The sequence below is a fragment of the Rhinopithecus roxellana genome, chromosome 16, assembly GCF_007565055.1.
Source record: "Rhinopithecus roxellana isolate Shanxi Qingling chromosome 16, ASM756505v1, whole genome shotgun sequence".
In the NCBI taxonomy this organism is placed as follows: Eukaryota; Metazoa; Chordata; class Mammalia; order Primates; family Cercopithecidae; genus Rhinopithecus; species Rhinopithecus roxellana.
Window position 1 is genome coordinate 8,531,300 of NC_044564.1, and position 12,902 is coordinate 8,544,201.

General features: G+C 50.2%; 1 protein-coding gene across 7 annotated transcripts in view; it reads right to left on the bottom strand.

The window, feature by feature from the left end:
• Positions 1–11,480, bottom strand: part of EHMT1 (euchromatic histone lysine methyltransferase 1) — a 230,662-nt gene extending 219,182 nt beyond the window's left edge. For 5 of the 7 annotated variants that reach the window (XM_030919354.1, XM_030919352.1, XM_030919355.1 and 2 more), the window contains exon 1: positions 11,429–11,480. In XM_030919354.1, coding sequence (XP_030775214.1) covers positions 11,429–11,449 — 21 coding nt within the window. In that variant the 5' untranslated portion in view covers positions 11,450–11,480. The remainder of the gene's footprint in view (positions 1–11,428) is intronic. The other 2 variants (XM_030919357.1, XM_030919356.1) reach the window with 2 other exon arrangements.
• Between the last annotated feature and the right edge of the window lie 1,422 nt (positions 11,481–12,902).

Sequence of the window (12,902 nt, forward strand, 5' to 3'; positions counted from 1 at the left end):
TGACGTCAGGTGATCGATCCACCTGCCTCGGCCTCCCAAAGTGGTGGAATTACAGGCATAAGCCACTGCACACGGCCATACTTCTTCAATTTTGAACCATGTAACTGTCCTATATGCTCAAAAAATTAAGTCTAAACACCTATATCATGACTAACCCAAGCCACTCAAGCCAAGCCTACTCACTGGCCCCCTATTTCCACTACAGTCTCCCTTCATCCACTCTCCACACAGCAGCCAGGGTCATCTTTTTAAAATATCATTCCATGCCTAAAATCTTCAAGGACTGTCTACAGTGGTTATGAAACGGCCCAACTTGTTACCATGGTAACACGGCCCCGGATGACCTTGCCCTGCCTTGCCAGCTTCATCTCGTGCCACCCTCCCCTTCTGACCTTGTAACTCCACTGTGTACCAAAGGATACAGACCTCACCCAAATCACAGTCGAGGAAACTGGGACTTTTATATGTCACACACCATGCAGCTACCAAAAACACTGAAGACACGATTGCACGTCAGACAATACAGGACAGAGGAAGTGCAACGGCACATAATCACTGATTACCAGCAATTAAAATAAAAACACACACACTCAGGAGGATCAGGAAAAAACAGATGACAAATACTTGGCGTTCTGAGGTTTCTAGGTTTTCTAAATTTGCTAAAATGCCTAATTTTTGTTCATGAACACTTCATACACCTTCTCATGCCAATTCATGTCTTACATCCTTTAAGACCTCGACTATACGTTGGACAAGAAGCTGTTAAAGGAAAAAAAAGACCTAGACTAACTCATCTTCCTCAAGGAGCTTATCGCCACACATGTGGCCACAGCAATTACGGCCATCCAGCAGCCTCTTCTTGTTTACTTTTAACTGACTCTCATTTCCTACTCAGTAATATTTGCTCTGTTCTATTATTAAATTTTGTAAAATCAGGGACCAATCTCTAAACTTTGTATGTCCTCTTACAAATACCTGGAATAGCACCGTATAAACAGAGAGTGCTCAAACAGCATCTTCAATATGCTGTGATCAGAACCAGCCTGTCACAACTAGAATACAGAAAGAAATCCACAAGCTTTCCAGAAGGAAACAGCAGCTCACATTGACATTCCTGGGAAAGAGACTTCTTATCTAGGAGACTCCATTTCAAAGGAAATGCTACCTCTGAAGAGGTACAGCAGCCACTTTAGCTTTTATTTTTCAAAATCCAAAACCATCAAAGAGATTTTTTTTAATATATGAAAATAGCACAAGTTAAAGAGAAGCAAAACAGTAAGAAAGGAGACTTCTCAGTCCTGGAAGTAATGCTTTCTGTATCACACCTGCCATGGGCCAAATTAACTGGGCTCTAATAACTGTTCTTAGCCAGGCGCGGTGGCTCACGCCTGTAATCCCAGCACTTTGGGAGGCCGAGGAGGGCTGATCACGAGGTCAGGAGATAGAGACCAGCCTGGCTAACACAGTGAAACCCCATCTCTAGTAAAAACACAAAAAATTACCCGGGCGTGGTGGCAGGCGCCTATAATCCCAGCTACTCAGGAGGCTGAGGCAGGAGAATGGCGAGAACCAGGGAGGCAGAGCTTGGAGTGAGCCGAGATCGCACCACTGCACTCTAGCCTGGGCAACAGAGCAAGACTCTGTCTCAAAAAAAAAAAACAAAAAAAAAAAACTGGCCAGATGCAGTGGCTCACACCGGTAACCCCAACACTTTGGGAGGCCGAGGTGGGTGGATCACCTCAGGTCAGGAGTTCGAGACCAGCCTGACCAACATGGAGAAATCCCATCTCTACAAAAAATACAAAAATAGCCGGGCATGGTGGTGGGCACCTGTAATTCCAGCTACTCAAGAGGCTGAGTAGGAGAAACGCTTGAACCTGGGAGGCAGAGGTTCCAGTGAACCAAGATTGTGCCATTGCACTCCAGCCTGGGCAACAAGAGCAAAACTCCGTCTCAAAAAAAAAAAAAAAAAAAAAAAAAAAAAACAAATACAAAAGCAAGTAACTATCCCTACCTGGTCTGCTGAGTGAGCAACTTAAAATCAAACTGCCCACTTACGTGAGGAAAAGGCATCCATCAGCCATGCTAAATCCAACGAAATGATTTAAAAAAATAAATAAAGTTCCTAAAGAACCCAAAACATGACTCTTGTAAGCCAAATTATTTTCAAAGAAAATCTCAATAAAATGTGGTCAAACCTACACAGCTCTTTGAGCACATGACAGGAAACCAGGGCTCTAGCCCCAGCTCTGGCTCTGGCCACATGTAAGATCTCCAGTAACTAGCCAAAGATGCTCTTTTCCACATGAGAGCTGAGGCACAAACATCACCCTTGCTGGCCCTTCTGACTCCAGAACCTTCCGACTACAACCAAGAACTGACACAGTAAGATCCCAAGACAGGCAGCCCTTTTCATAGGACAGCTGTGCTTCTAGTTTATGGGAGAATCTGCTTCTCAAGATTTATGGAAAATGTTTCTCAGGCCATGCACAGCAGTTCATGCCTATGATCCCAAGACTGAGGCAGGGGAATTGCTTGACCCTGGGAGGCGGAGGTTGCAGTGAGCTGAGACTGCACCACCACACACACTCCAGCCTGGGCGACAAGAGCAAGACTCCATCTCAAAAAAAAAAAATTCCTGCTTATACCAGCAAGGCAAGAAATTGAGGGATCATCAAGAAAACCAAACCATCCCAGAAAACAAACCAGCAGATAGAAACATCTGCAAGAGGGCCAGGCGCGGCGGCTCACGTCTGTAATCCCACCATTTTGGGAGGTCAAGATGGGCAAATCACCTGAGATCAGGAGTTTGAGAACAGCCTGGCCAACGTGGTGAAACCCCGTTTCTACAAAAAACACAAAAAATTATCCCGGCGTGGTGGTGGGTACCTGTAATCCCAGCTACTCGGGAGGGAGGCAGGAGAATCGTTTGAAGCCAGGAGGTGCAGGTTGCAGTTAGCCGAGACTGTGCCACCGCACTCCAGCATGGGTAACAGAGAGACTCCATCTTGAAAAATAAAAATAAAAAAAAGGCCAGGCGCGGTGGCTCACGCCTGTAATCCCAGCACTTTGAGAGGCCGAGGCGGGCAGATCACGAGGTCAGGAGATCGAGACCATCCTGGCTAACACGGTGAAACCCCATCTCTACTAAAAATACAAAAAATTAGCCGGGTGTGGTGGCGGGCGCCTGTAGTCCCAGCTACTCAGGAGGTTGAGGCAGGAGAATGGTGTGAACCTGAGAGGCAGAGCTCGCAGTGAGCCGAGATGGCGCCAATGCACTCCAGCCTGGGCGACAGACCAAGACTCTGTCTCCAAAAAAAAAAAAAAAAAAAAAAGGCCAGGCGTGGTGGTTCATGCCTATAATCCTACCACTTTGGGAGGCAAGGGGGGGTGGGTCACCTGAGGTCAGGAGTTTCAGACCAGCCTGGCCAACATGGTGAAAACCTGTCTCTACCAAAAACACAAAAATTAGCCGAGTGTGGTGGCGCACGCCTGTAATCCCAGCTACTAGGGGGTGCTAAGGCAGGAGAATCGCTTGAACCTAGGAGATGGAGGTCATAGTGAGCCAAGATCAGGCCACTGCACTCCAGCCTAGGCAACAAAGCGAGACTCCGTCTCAAAACAAAACAAAACAAAAACAAAACAAAATTAACCTGGTGTGGTAGTGCACGCCTGTAATCCCAGCTACTGGGGGCGCTGAGGCAGAATTGCTTGAACCTAGGATGCAGAGGTTACGGTGAGCAGAGATCACGCCATCGCACTCCAGCCTGGGCAACAAGAGCGAAACTCCGTCCCAAAAAAAAAAAAAATCTGCAAGAGAGCCAACAAAATAGCAATAGCCAACCATCACCCCACGGTGAAAGCAACAAGTAAACAAGGCCCCAGCACTCAGCTTTTCATGGTGAGTGCTTTATTCACAACACGGCAAAATGACCAAAGACAATGAGACACTGAAGGAAAGGCTACATCATGGAAGAAAGACTAAGAGATAAGACAGCAAAGAGGAATGAATGCAGGGAAAACACAAAAAATGAAGGAAACAACTTTTTTTTTTTTTTGGTTAGAGACAGACTTTCTCGCTCTGTCGCCCAGGCTGGAGTGCAGTGGTGTGATCATGGCTCACTGCAGCCTCAACCTCCCGGATTCAAGCGATCCTCCTGCCTTAGCCTCCTGAGTAGCTGGGACTTCAGGCATGCACCAGCTGGTCATGGTGATGCATGCAGGAAGCCCCAGATTTTAGGGTCTTGCTGTGTTGCACAGACTGGGACATTTTTTTAAATAGTTTTTTTAATACCTTTAACCGTAATTTTAAAATTTTAATTGTAATTAAAATAAGCAAAGATACTACATACATAAAACAAGAACAGGAGATACTAAAAAAAGAATAGAAAACAGTAAAGAATATAAAAATAAAACAACTGGGCCAGACGAGGTGGCTCACGCCTGTAATCCCAGCACTTTGGGAGGCCGAGGTGGGTGGATCACCCGAGGTCAGGAGTTTGAGACCAGCCTGAAAAACATGGAGAAACCCTGTCTCTACCAAAAAAAGATACAAAATTAGCCAGGCTTGGTGGTGCACGCCTGTGATCCCAGCTACTCGAGAGGCTGAGGCAGGAGAATCACTTGAACCCAGGAGGCGGAGGTTGCACTGAGGCGAGATCGCGCCATTGCGCTCCAGCCTAGGCAACAAGAGCGCAACTCCGTCTCAAAAAATATATATATACATATATATATAACTGAAGCTAAAAATTTTGATTAAAAAATTGGGAAATGGTCAAAAATGCTCCCCCAAAATAGAACAAAACCAAGACATGACAAGAAAAAATATACTTAAAATTAGAAAACTAAATACAGGATGTCCAACATTCAACTACAGGAAACAGAAAACACAGAGAAGAAAGTAAAGAATAAACTGTCAGCCAGGCGCAGTGGCTCACACAGGTAATCCCAGCACTTTGGGAGGTTGAGGCTGGCAGATCACTTGAGGTCAGGAATGTGAGACCAAACTGGTCAACATGACAAAACCCCATCTCTACTAAAAATACAAAAACTAGCCAGGCGTGGTAGCGCATGCCTGTAGTCCCAGCTACTCCAGAGACGAGGCAGGAGGACTCTTTGAGCCCAGGAGTTCAAGACCAGCGAGAGCAACATAGTGAGACCATGTCTCTCCCAAAAAAACAAACAAACAAAAAAAAACCCTCCTATAATAAAAGGGTAGCAATCTTCAGATTTCACAGCTACTTAGGCATCTGCATAATACATGAAAAAAGCTCTAGCACTAAATGCATGGTAAAGATTAGGAAAATCACAGATGCAATGATCCTACAGGTTTGGCAGGGGAATAGTGATTACAAAGGGTTAAGAATGAAACTGGGCCTCACCAGCACAGTGGCGCACACCTGCAATCCCAGCACTTTGGGAGGCCGAGGCGGGTGGATCACCTGAGGTCAGGAGTTTTAGACCAGCCTGGCCAATATGGCAAAACCCCGTCTCTACTAAAAATATAAAAATTAGTGGGGCGTGCTGGCAGGTGCCTGTAATCCCAGCTACTTCGGAGGCTAAGACAAGAGAATTGCTTGAACCCAGGAGGTGGAGGTTGCAGTGAACCGAAATTACGTCACTGCACTCCAGCCTGGGTGAAAAGAGCAAAACTCCGTCTCAAGAAAAAAAAAAAAAGAATGAAACTGGGCCGGGCTCAGTGGATCATACCTTTAATCCCAGAACTTCAGGAGGCCGAGTTCAAGACAAGCCTTGGCAACATGGCAAGACCCTGTCTCTACAAAAACAGAAAAATCACTGCCAGGCACAGTGGCTCACGCCTGTAATCCCTATACTTTGGGAGGCCGAGGCGGGCGGATCATTTGAGGTCAGGAGTTTGAAACCAGCCTGGCCAACATGGTGAAACCCCATCCCAACTAAAAATACAAAAATCAGCTGGAGGCCGGGCATGGTGGCTCAAACCTGTAATCCCAGCACTTTGGGAGGCCGAGAAGGGTGGATCACTTACTTGAGGTCAGGAGTTCGGAACCAGCCTGGCCACTATGGTGAAACCCTGTCTCAACTGAAAATACAAAAATTAGCCAGGCATGGTGATACACACCTGTAGTCCCAGCTACTCAGGAGGCTGAGACAGGAGAATCGCTTGAACCCGGGAAGCGGAGATTGTAGTGAGTCGAGATCGTGCCACTGTATTCCAGCTTGGGCAACAGAGTGACACTCGTCTCAAAAAAAAAAAAAAAAAAAGGCTGGGCGTGGTGGTGCCTACCTGTAATCACAGCTACTCAGGAGGCTGAGGCAGGAGAAATGCTTGAACCGGGGAGGTTGCAGTGAGCCAAGATCATAGCACTGCACACCAGCCTGGGCGACTGGGTGAAACCATGTCTCAAAAAAAAAGAGGCCAGTCACGGTGCCTCATGCCTGGCCTGTAATCCCAGCACTCTGAAAGGCTGAGGTGGGCGGATCTCAAGGTCAGGAGTTCAAGACCAGCCTGGCCAAGATGGTGAAACGCTGTCTCTACTAAAAATACAAAAAAATTATCCGGGCTTGATGGCACACACCTGTTAATCCCAGCTACTCGGGAGGCTGAGGCAGGAGAATCACTTGAGCCCAGGAGGCGGAGGTTGCAGTGAGCCAAGATGGCGCCACTGCACTCCAGCCTGGGCAACAGGGTGAGACTCCATCTCAAGAAAGAAAGAAAGAAAAATCAACCGGGTATGGCGACATACGCCTGCAGTCCCAGGTACTACTCAGGAGGTCAAGGCTGCAGAGAACTATGATCGAACCACCATACTCCAGACTGTCTCAAAAAAAGACCAACCAGACTTCTCAAGAGTAATAGTGAAAACTGAAAGATATTGGAGCTATGACTTCAAAATGACTTTCCAACCTACCAGCCAAACTTACTAAGTGCACGGGCAGAATAAAGACATTTGCGGCCAGGCGCGGGGTCGACCTCTGGTAGTCCCAGCACTTTAGGAGGCCAAAGTGGGTGGGTCACCTGAGGTTGAGAGTTCGGGACCAGCCCGGCCAAGAAGTTGAAACCCAGTCTCTACTAAAAATACAAAAATTAGCCAGGCATGGTAGCAAGCACCTGTTAATTCCAGCTACTCAGGAGGCTGAGGCAGGAGAACCGCTTGAACCCAGGAGGCGGAGGCTGCAGTGAGCGGAGATCACGCCACTGCACTCCAGCCTGGGCGACAGAGCGGAACTCCATCTCAAAAAAAAAAAAACAAAGAGTAAATATATTTTCAGACATGCAAATCCCAAAAGTTTGCCACTTACCATCCCTTCCTGGCTAGCTACTGGAGAGTGTGTTCCATTACCAAGAGGGAATAAACAGTGAGCGGCATCAGATGCAGGGAAAGGTGAGGAGACTCCTCAGAATGATGCTGTGTACCAGACCAAGAGAACATGCATTCATTTTTCTTTTTTGAGACGGAGTCTCACTCTGTCGCCCAGGCTGAAGTGCAACGGCATCATCTCGGCTCACTACAAGCTCCGCCTCCCAAGTTCACGCCATTCTCCTGCCTCAGCCTCCCGAGTAGCTAGGACTACAGGCAGCCACCACCACGCCTGGCTAATTTTTCCATATTTTTAGTAGAGATGGGGTTTCACCGTGTTAGCCAGGATGGTCTCGATCTCCTGACCTCGCAATCTGCCTGCCTCAGCCTCCCAAAATGCTGGGATTACAGGTGTGAGCCACCGCGCCCGGCCATATTCTTTATTTTTTTTCTGAGACAGGATTTTGCTCCGTCACCCAGGCTGCAGAGCAGTGGCACCATCACAGCTCACTGCAGCCTTGGCCTCCTGGGATGAAGCGATCCTCCCACCTCAGCCCCTCAAGTAGCTGGGACTATAGGCACATCCCACCACCACACCCAGCTAACTTTTTTACTTCTAGTAGAGATAAGGTCTCACTATGTTGCCCAGGCTGGTCTCAAACTCCTGGGCTCAAGGGATCCTCCTACCTCAGCCTCCCAGGCGTGAGCTGCTAGCCCTGGCCAAGAACACGCATTCTGACTGGGGCAGGATGAACGTAAGAGAACAAAAATCTTCTCTAATCTAAATCTTACACTAATCTACCATTAATGGAAGTCCATAGTCGACCCCTAAAATTGGTGGATAAAGACATGACCATACAAACATATAATTAGAAACATGAAGTAAATGCTCAAGAGCTGCAAGCGGCTGCTGCTTCTCCAGAAAGACAGAAGATGATTGGCCAGGGGCGGTGGCTCACGCCTGTAATGCCAACACTTTGGGAGGCCAAGGCAGGTAGATCACTTGAGGTCAGGAGTTCGAGACAAGCCTGGCCAACATGATGAAACCCTGTCTCTACCAAAAATACAAAAATTAGCCAGGCGTGGTGGCAGGCGCCTGTCATCCCAGCTACTAGGGAGGCTGAGGCACGAGAATTGCTTGACCCCAGGAGGCAGAGGTTGCAGTGAGCCGAGATCGCACCACTGCACTCCAGCCTGAATGATAGATCAAGACTCGGTCTCAAAAAAAGAAAGACAGGAGATGAGAGCAGCTTTTCTTTTAAGTGTTTCAGCACTGATTTTTTAAATTATGTGCACGTGCCTATATTATTTTAAAAAAGAAAAAATAAGAAAGAGATACATAGTAGCCACCCTGCTGGAAAATCATAGCACTTGCCTGAGAAAGCCTTCCTGCTGGAAGATGACATTTTGCTGAGACAAAAGCCTTGAGTCAAAGGAACCCTGGGGTCTGATCCTCAGTGACCCTGGACGTATTTAAACCCTAACATGCCTCACATCCTAACTAATCCACAAATGGGCAATGGAAAATACATTCAACTACCTCAGTAATTTGTTTTTTTATCCTGAGACAGTCTCTCGCTCTGTTGCCCAGGCTGCAATTATAGGCACACACCACTAGGCTTAGATAATTTTTGTATTTTCAGTAGAGACAAGGTTTCAACTATGTTGGCCAGGCTGGTCTCGAACTCCTGACCTCAAGTGATCCGCCCGCCTCGGCCTCCTAAAGTGCTGGGATTACAGGCATGAGCCACCAAGCCTGACCAGTTCTTTTTGGTGTGAAAATGTACTGACTATCTTTGTAGATCAAGGAAAATAACAAAATTGAAGTTACATAAGTTTCCAGTGTCAGCTTTATCACCTTAATCATTCAGCAATTAATGAGCCCTGACCCAGGAATCATTTCCCAGGTTTAGTGACAACAGTGATCCATGCCCACCTACTGTCCAGAAGGCTGGAGTTACTGCGCTACACACAGGGGCTCCCTCACCTTCTCATACAACTTGATGATAAACCCTCAGAATAATGAATCTAAAAACAGAGCTTTTATTAACCTAAAATGACCATCACAGATATAACACATGTTTAGCAAGTACCAGCTCTGTAGCCAAACCACCTGCATCTTCATCTTCTTGGCCATGAGCTCTTCAATCTTGGGCCTCACTGCGCCTGTCTTCTCATTTATAAATGGGGAGATAACAGTACCCTCCTCTTAAGGTTGCTGCCAAGCTCAAATTATTGAATCCATGCAAGGCACTATGGCAGGGTTGGACACAAGTCAGGGCTCAGTAAACACAGGCTGTCATTATCATCAGGTGTGTAAAGCCCTCTATTCAAAGCTGCCTATGGAACCAGAGACCTCTAGAGCCATTTGCTCGTCGGTCATTTATTAAACACCTACTACGTACCCAACACTGTACTAGTGCTAGTCCTACAACCGACTGGCCAAGTTATCTAACCCTTCCTCCTCAGCTAAACAGGAAACAACAGGCCGGGCACAATGGCTCATGTCTGTAATCCTAGCACTTTGGGAGGCCCGAGGCGGGCAGATCGCTTGAGTCCAGAAGTTCAAGACCAGCCTGGACAACATGGTGAAACTCGGGTCTCTACAAAAAAATTGGCCAGGTGTGGCAGCACCCGCGGATAGTCCCAACTACTTGCGGGGCTGAGGTGGGAGACTCCCTTGAGCCTAGGTGGTCCAGGCTGCAGTCAGCCGCGATCATGCCTCTGCATTCCAGCCTGGGTGACAAATGGAGATCCTGTCTCAAAAAATAATAATAAATTAAAAAAAAAAAAGGAAATAACAGCACCTGCTGCACAGGGTGAAGAAAACTGAGTGAGGCGCCTGATCTAAAGGTCTTGCACAGTGTGTGGGATCCAGTGGGTGCTTCATAAATGATATAATTCATCACTACACATTTTCTCTCCTACAAGCCTGGAAGTGACTTGAAGTTTTCTAATTTCCCTTTTTGTTCTCAGTGACTAATATTCATTCCTTGAATGCTGCAGGTACTCAGCAAAAACTCCTTGCATTGAATTTAAGAATCCCCCTGTACCTTCCCAAACTGGGGTTACTTATTTCAACACCCCCCCAAAAATGCAGGAAAAAAATAAACAAAAAGGCCATACATTACCTGAGTTAAAATACAGTGTTAAGTCTACGCACCAGGATACTGTACGGCTTCTTACTACACCTTAACTTTCTAAGCCTGAGAAGTTTCAACTGTTATTACATTGTTAATTTCAAAGAAATACTTCTAAGCTAGCACTTTTCTCCAAACCGGTCCCTTATTTCAGCCCTAAGAACACACTATTTCAGCAGCTCCATGGACATACCACCTCCTGCTTGCTTTTCCTTCAGAGGGACGCCAGTGGACCACTCGCAAGACTTTAATCTCTATGCTGCTTCCTTTCCTAAGCAAGGAAACAAACTATCCTTGAAATTGAGCACGGGGAAGGCCAAGACCATTAACAAAAGAATGTGAACTTTTTATATAGAGAGCCCTTTAAAGCTGCTGGTTTGGAAATAAACTTGAGTCCGCAAGCTTCCCACCGAGCGTGCTTTCCTGCTTCTGACAGCCAGCAGGGCTGGAGCAGCATTGTCTGGGGAGAAACACGCCGGGACTGGCCAACTTTTCGTTAAAGATGGTGCCATCCTACTCAGAACAAAGTGAAAGGTCAACGGAGCGAAGGAAGAGCTCCGAGAGGAGGGACAGCCTCGCCTCGGCCGGCGCTCCAAAGTTGGCCGGCCCCGCTACTTTTCCTTTTGTCCTCCGCACCTCCCCGGCACCCTGGCCGAGGCCCTCCCCGCAGATCCGGCTCGCGGCCGGCGGCGGCGGCACGGGGTCCGCGGGGGGCGCGGGCCCAGGTACGCGGCCGCCTCCCTCACCTGCGCCCCCGCCCGCACCACCAGCCGCCGCCCGGCCCGCGCCGCGCACAAAGCGCGCCCGGCGGGAGCGCGGGCCGGACGCCCGGCGGCCTCGGCCCGGCCTCGGCCTGAGGCGGCGGCGGCAGGCGGCAGCGGCGGGGGGGCGCAGGGCCCCGCCCGCCCGCCGGCCGCCTGCCGCCGCCGGGCCCGGTTCTTCGCCCCCGCGCCGCCTCCGCCGCTGCCCGCCGCCCCCGCGCCGCCCCCCGCCGGCCCTGCTGCTCACCTCGGCATCGGCGGCGGCCATGGCCCGGGCCCGCAGCGTGGCCCCGCCCCTCCCGCGCGCCATCGCCCCGCCCGCGCCTCGCGGCCCAGAGTCGGGGCGGGGCCGATCGCCTACGTCTGCGCCTGCGCCTGCGCCCGCGCCTGCGCATTGGGGCCCGACCGGTGCGGCGCCTGCGCACTGGGACCAGGCGTGCGGCGCCCCAGGCGCCGGGCCTGCGGCGGCCGGAAGCGGAACGCGCGCCCGCGGGATAGGAGACCTAGAGCTGGAGAACCCACCCGCCAGAGTCGTGGTAGTGGATGGGGAGTAGCCTTCCCATTTTCCACACATATCTCATTCTAAATTGACGTTCTGGTGGGCTGGCCGAAGGAGGAGAAAGACCTGCGGCTCCGACCTCTGACCTCTAACCCCGGACGCACTTTGATTTCGCCGGCTTGCGCGGAAGGCTGACTCCCTGGGCCGCGGCCTGGCGGGGGAGCCGCCTGTGGGGTGTCCCCGGCGCGGGAGGGTGCTCTGGTTCAGGCAGGTTCCCGTTGCGGCGGGGGTCCCCCGATTGGGGGAATGCTCCTGCCGAGGGGTGCTCCGGCTGGAGGGGGTGTCCCGAACGGGGGGGATGCCTGGACTGGCGGGGGGTGTCCCACTGGGGAGGGATGCCCGTTGGGGAGGTGCCTGGCGAGGGAGCGGCTCCGGCTAAGCATGGGTGCTGTGCTAGGAGGATGTGTCTGGCTGGGGGCGGTGTCCCAACCGGGAGGGTTGCCCTGATGGGGGAGGTTCCGCAGTTGTGGAGGTGCCAACTTGGGGGGTGCTCCGGTTGGGGGGGTGTGCCCTCTGGTTACCCCGCTTTCCCTGCCACCCATATGCCTGCTGCTCAGGTATGCAGAAGCCAAGGCCTTTTCTGCAGACCAAGTAGCCTTCCCTGGACAGCGCCCCCAGCACCACAGAAACTATCTTAGGCTATATGCCCCGCTGTGGTCAGCCCGCCTTATCCCAGCCCCGAGACCCAAAACAAGAACCATGGACTGAATTTGAGGTTTCTGGATGGTCGCGTGAACCGAGGGGACGGGTATTGTACTGACAAGAACTGAGTCTTGAAGGTCAATCTGGGTGACACCCGAGTCTCCTTCCTATTGAGTCGGACCCCGGAGAATTATCCCAAGTCCAGCATAGACAGTGCACTCAGAGACAGAAAAGGAAACGGGCAATCCCAAGTGCCAAGAGAACCTTCCCAGGTTTCTTTAGGACAGCTAAACTGCTCTGTCAAAGCTTCAGTCCATTTATGACAGGCCGAGCACCCTGAGCCCTCGCAGGAGACACGAGCGCCTTCATGGCCCTCCTGCCCCGCCCTGCCCCACACCCACCTCTCCGCTGCCCCTGCTGCTGTCTGTCCCTTCCCTGAAACCTTTATTTCAAGTGTCTTTGTGGCTTGCTTCTTTACCATCCTTGAGTTTAACTATCAGCTCTGCAGGGAAGCCTTCCC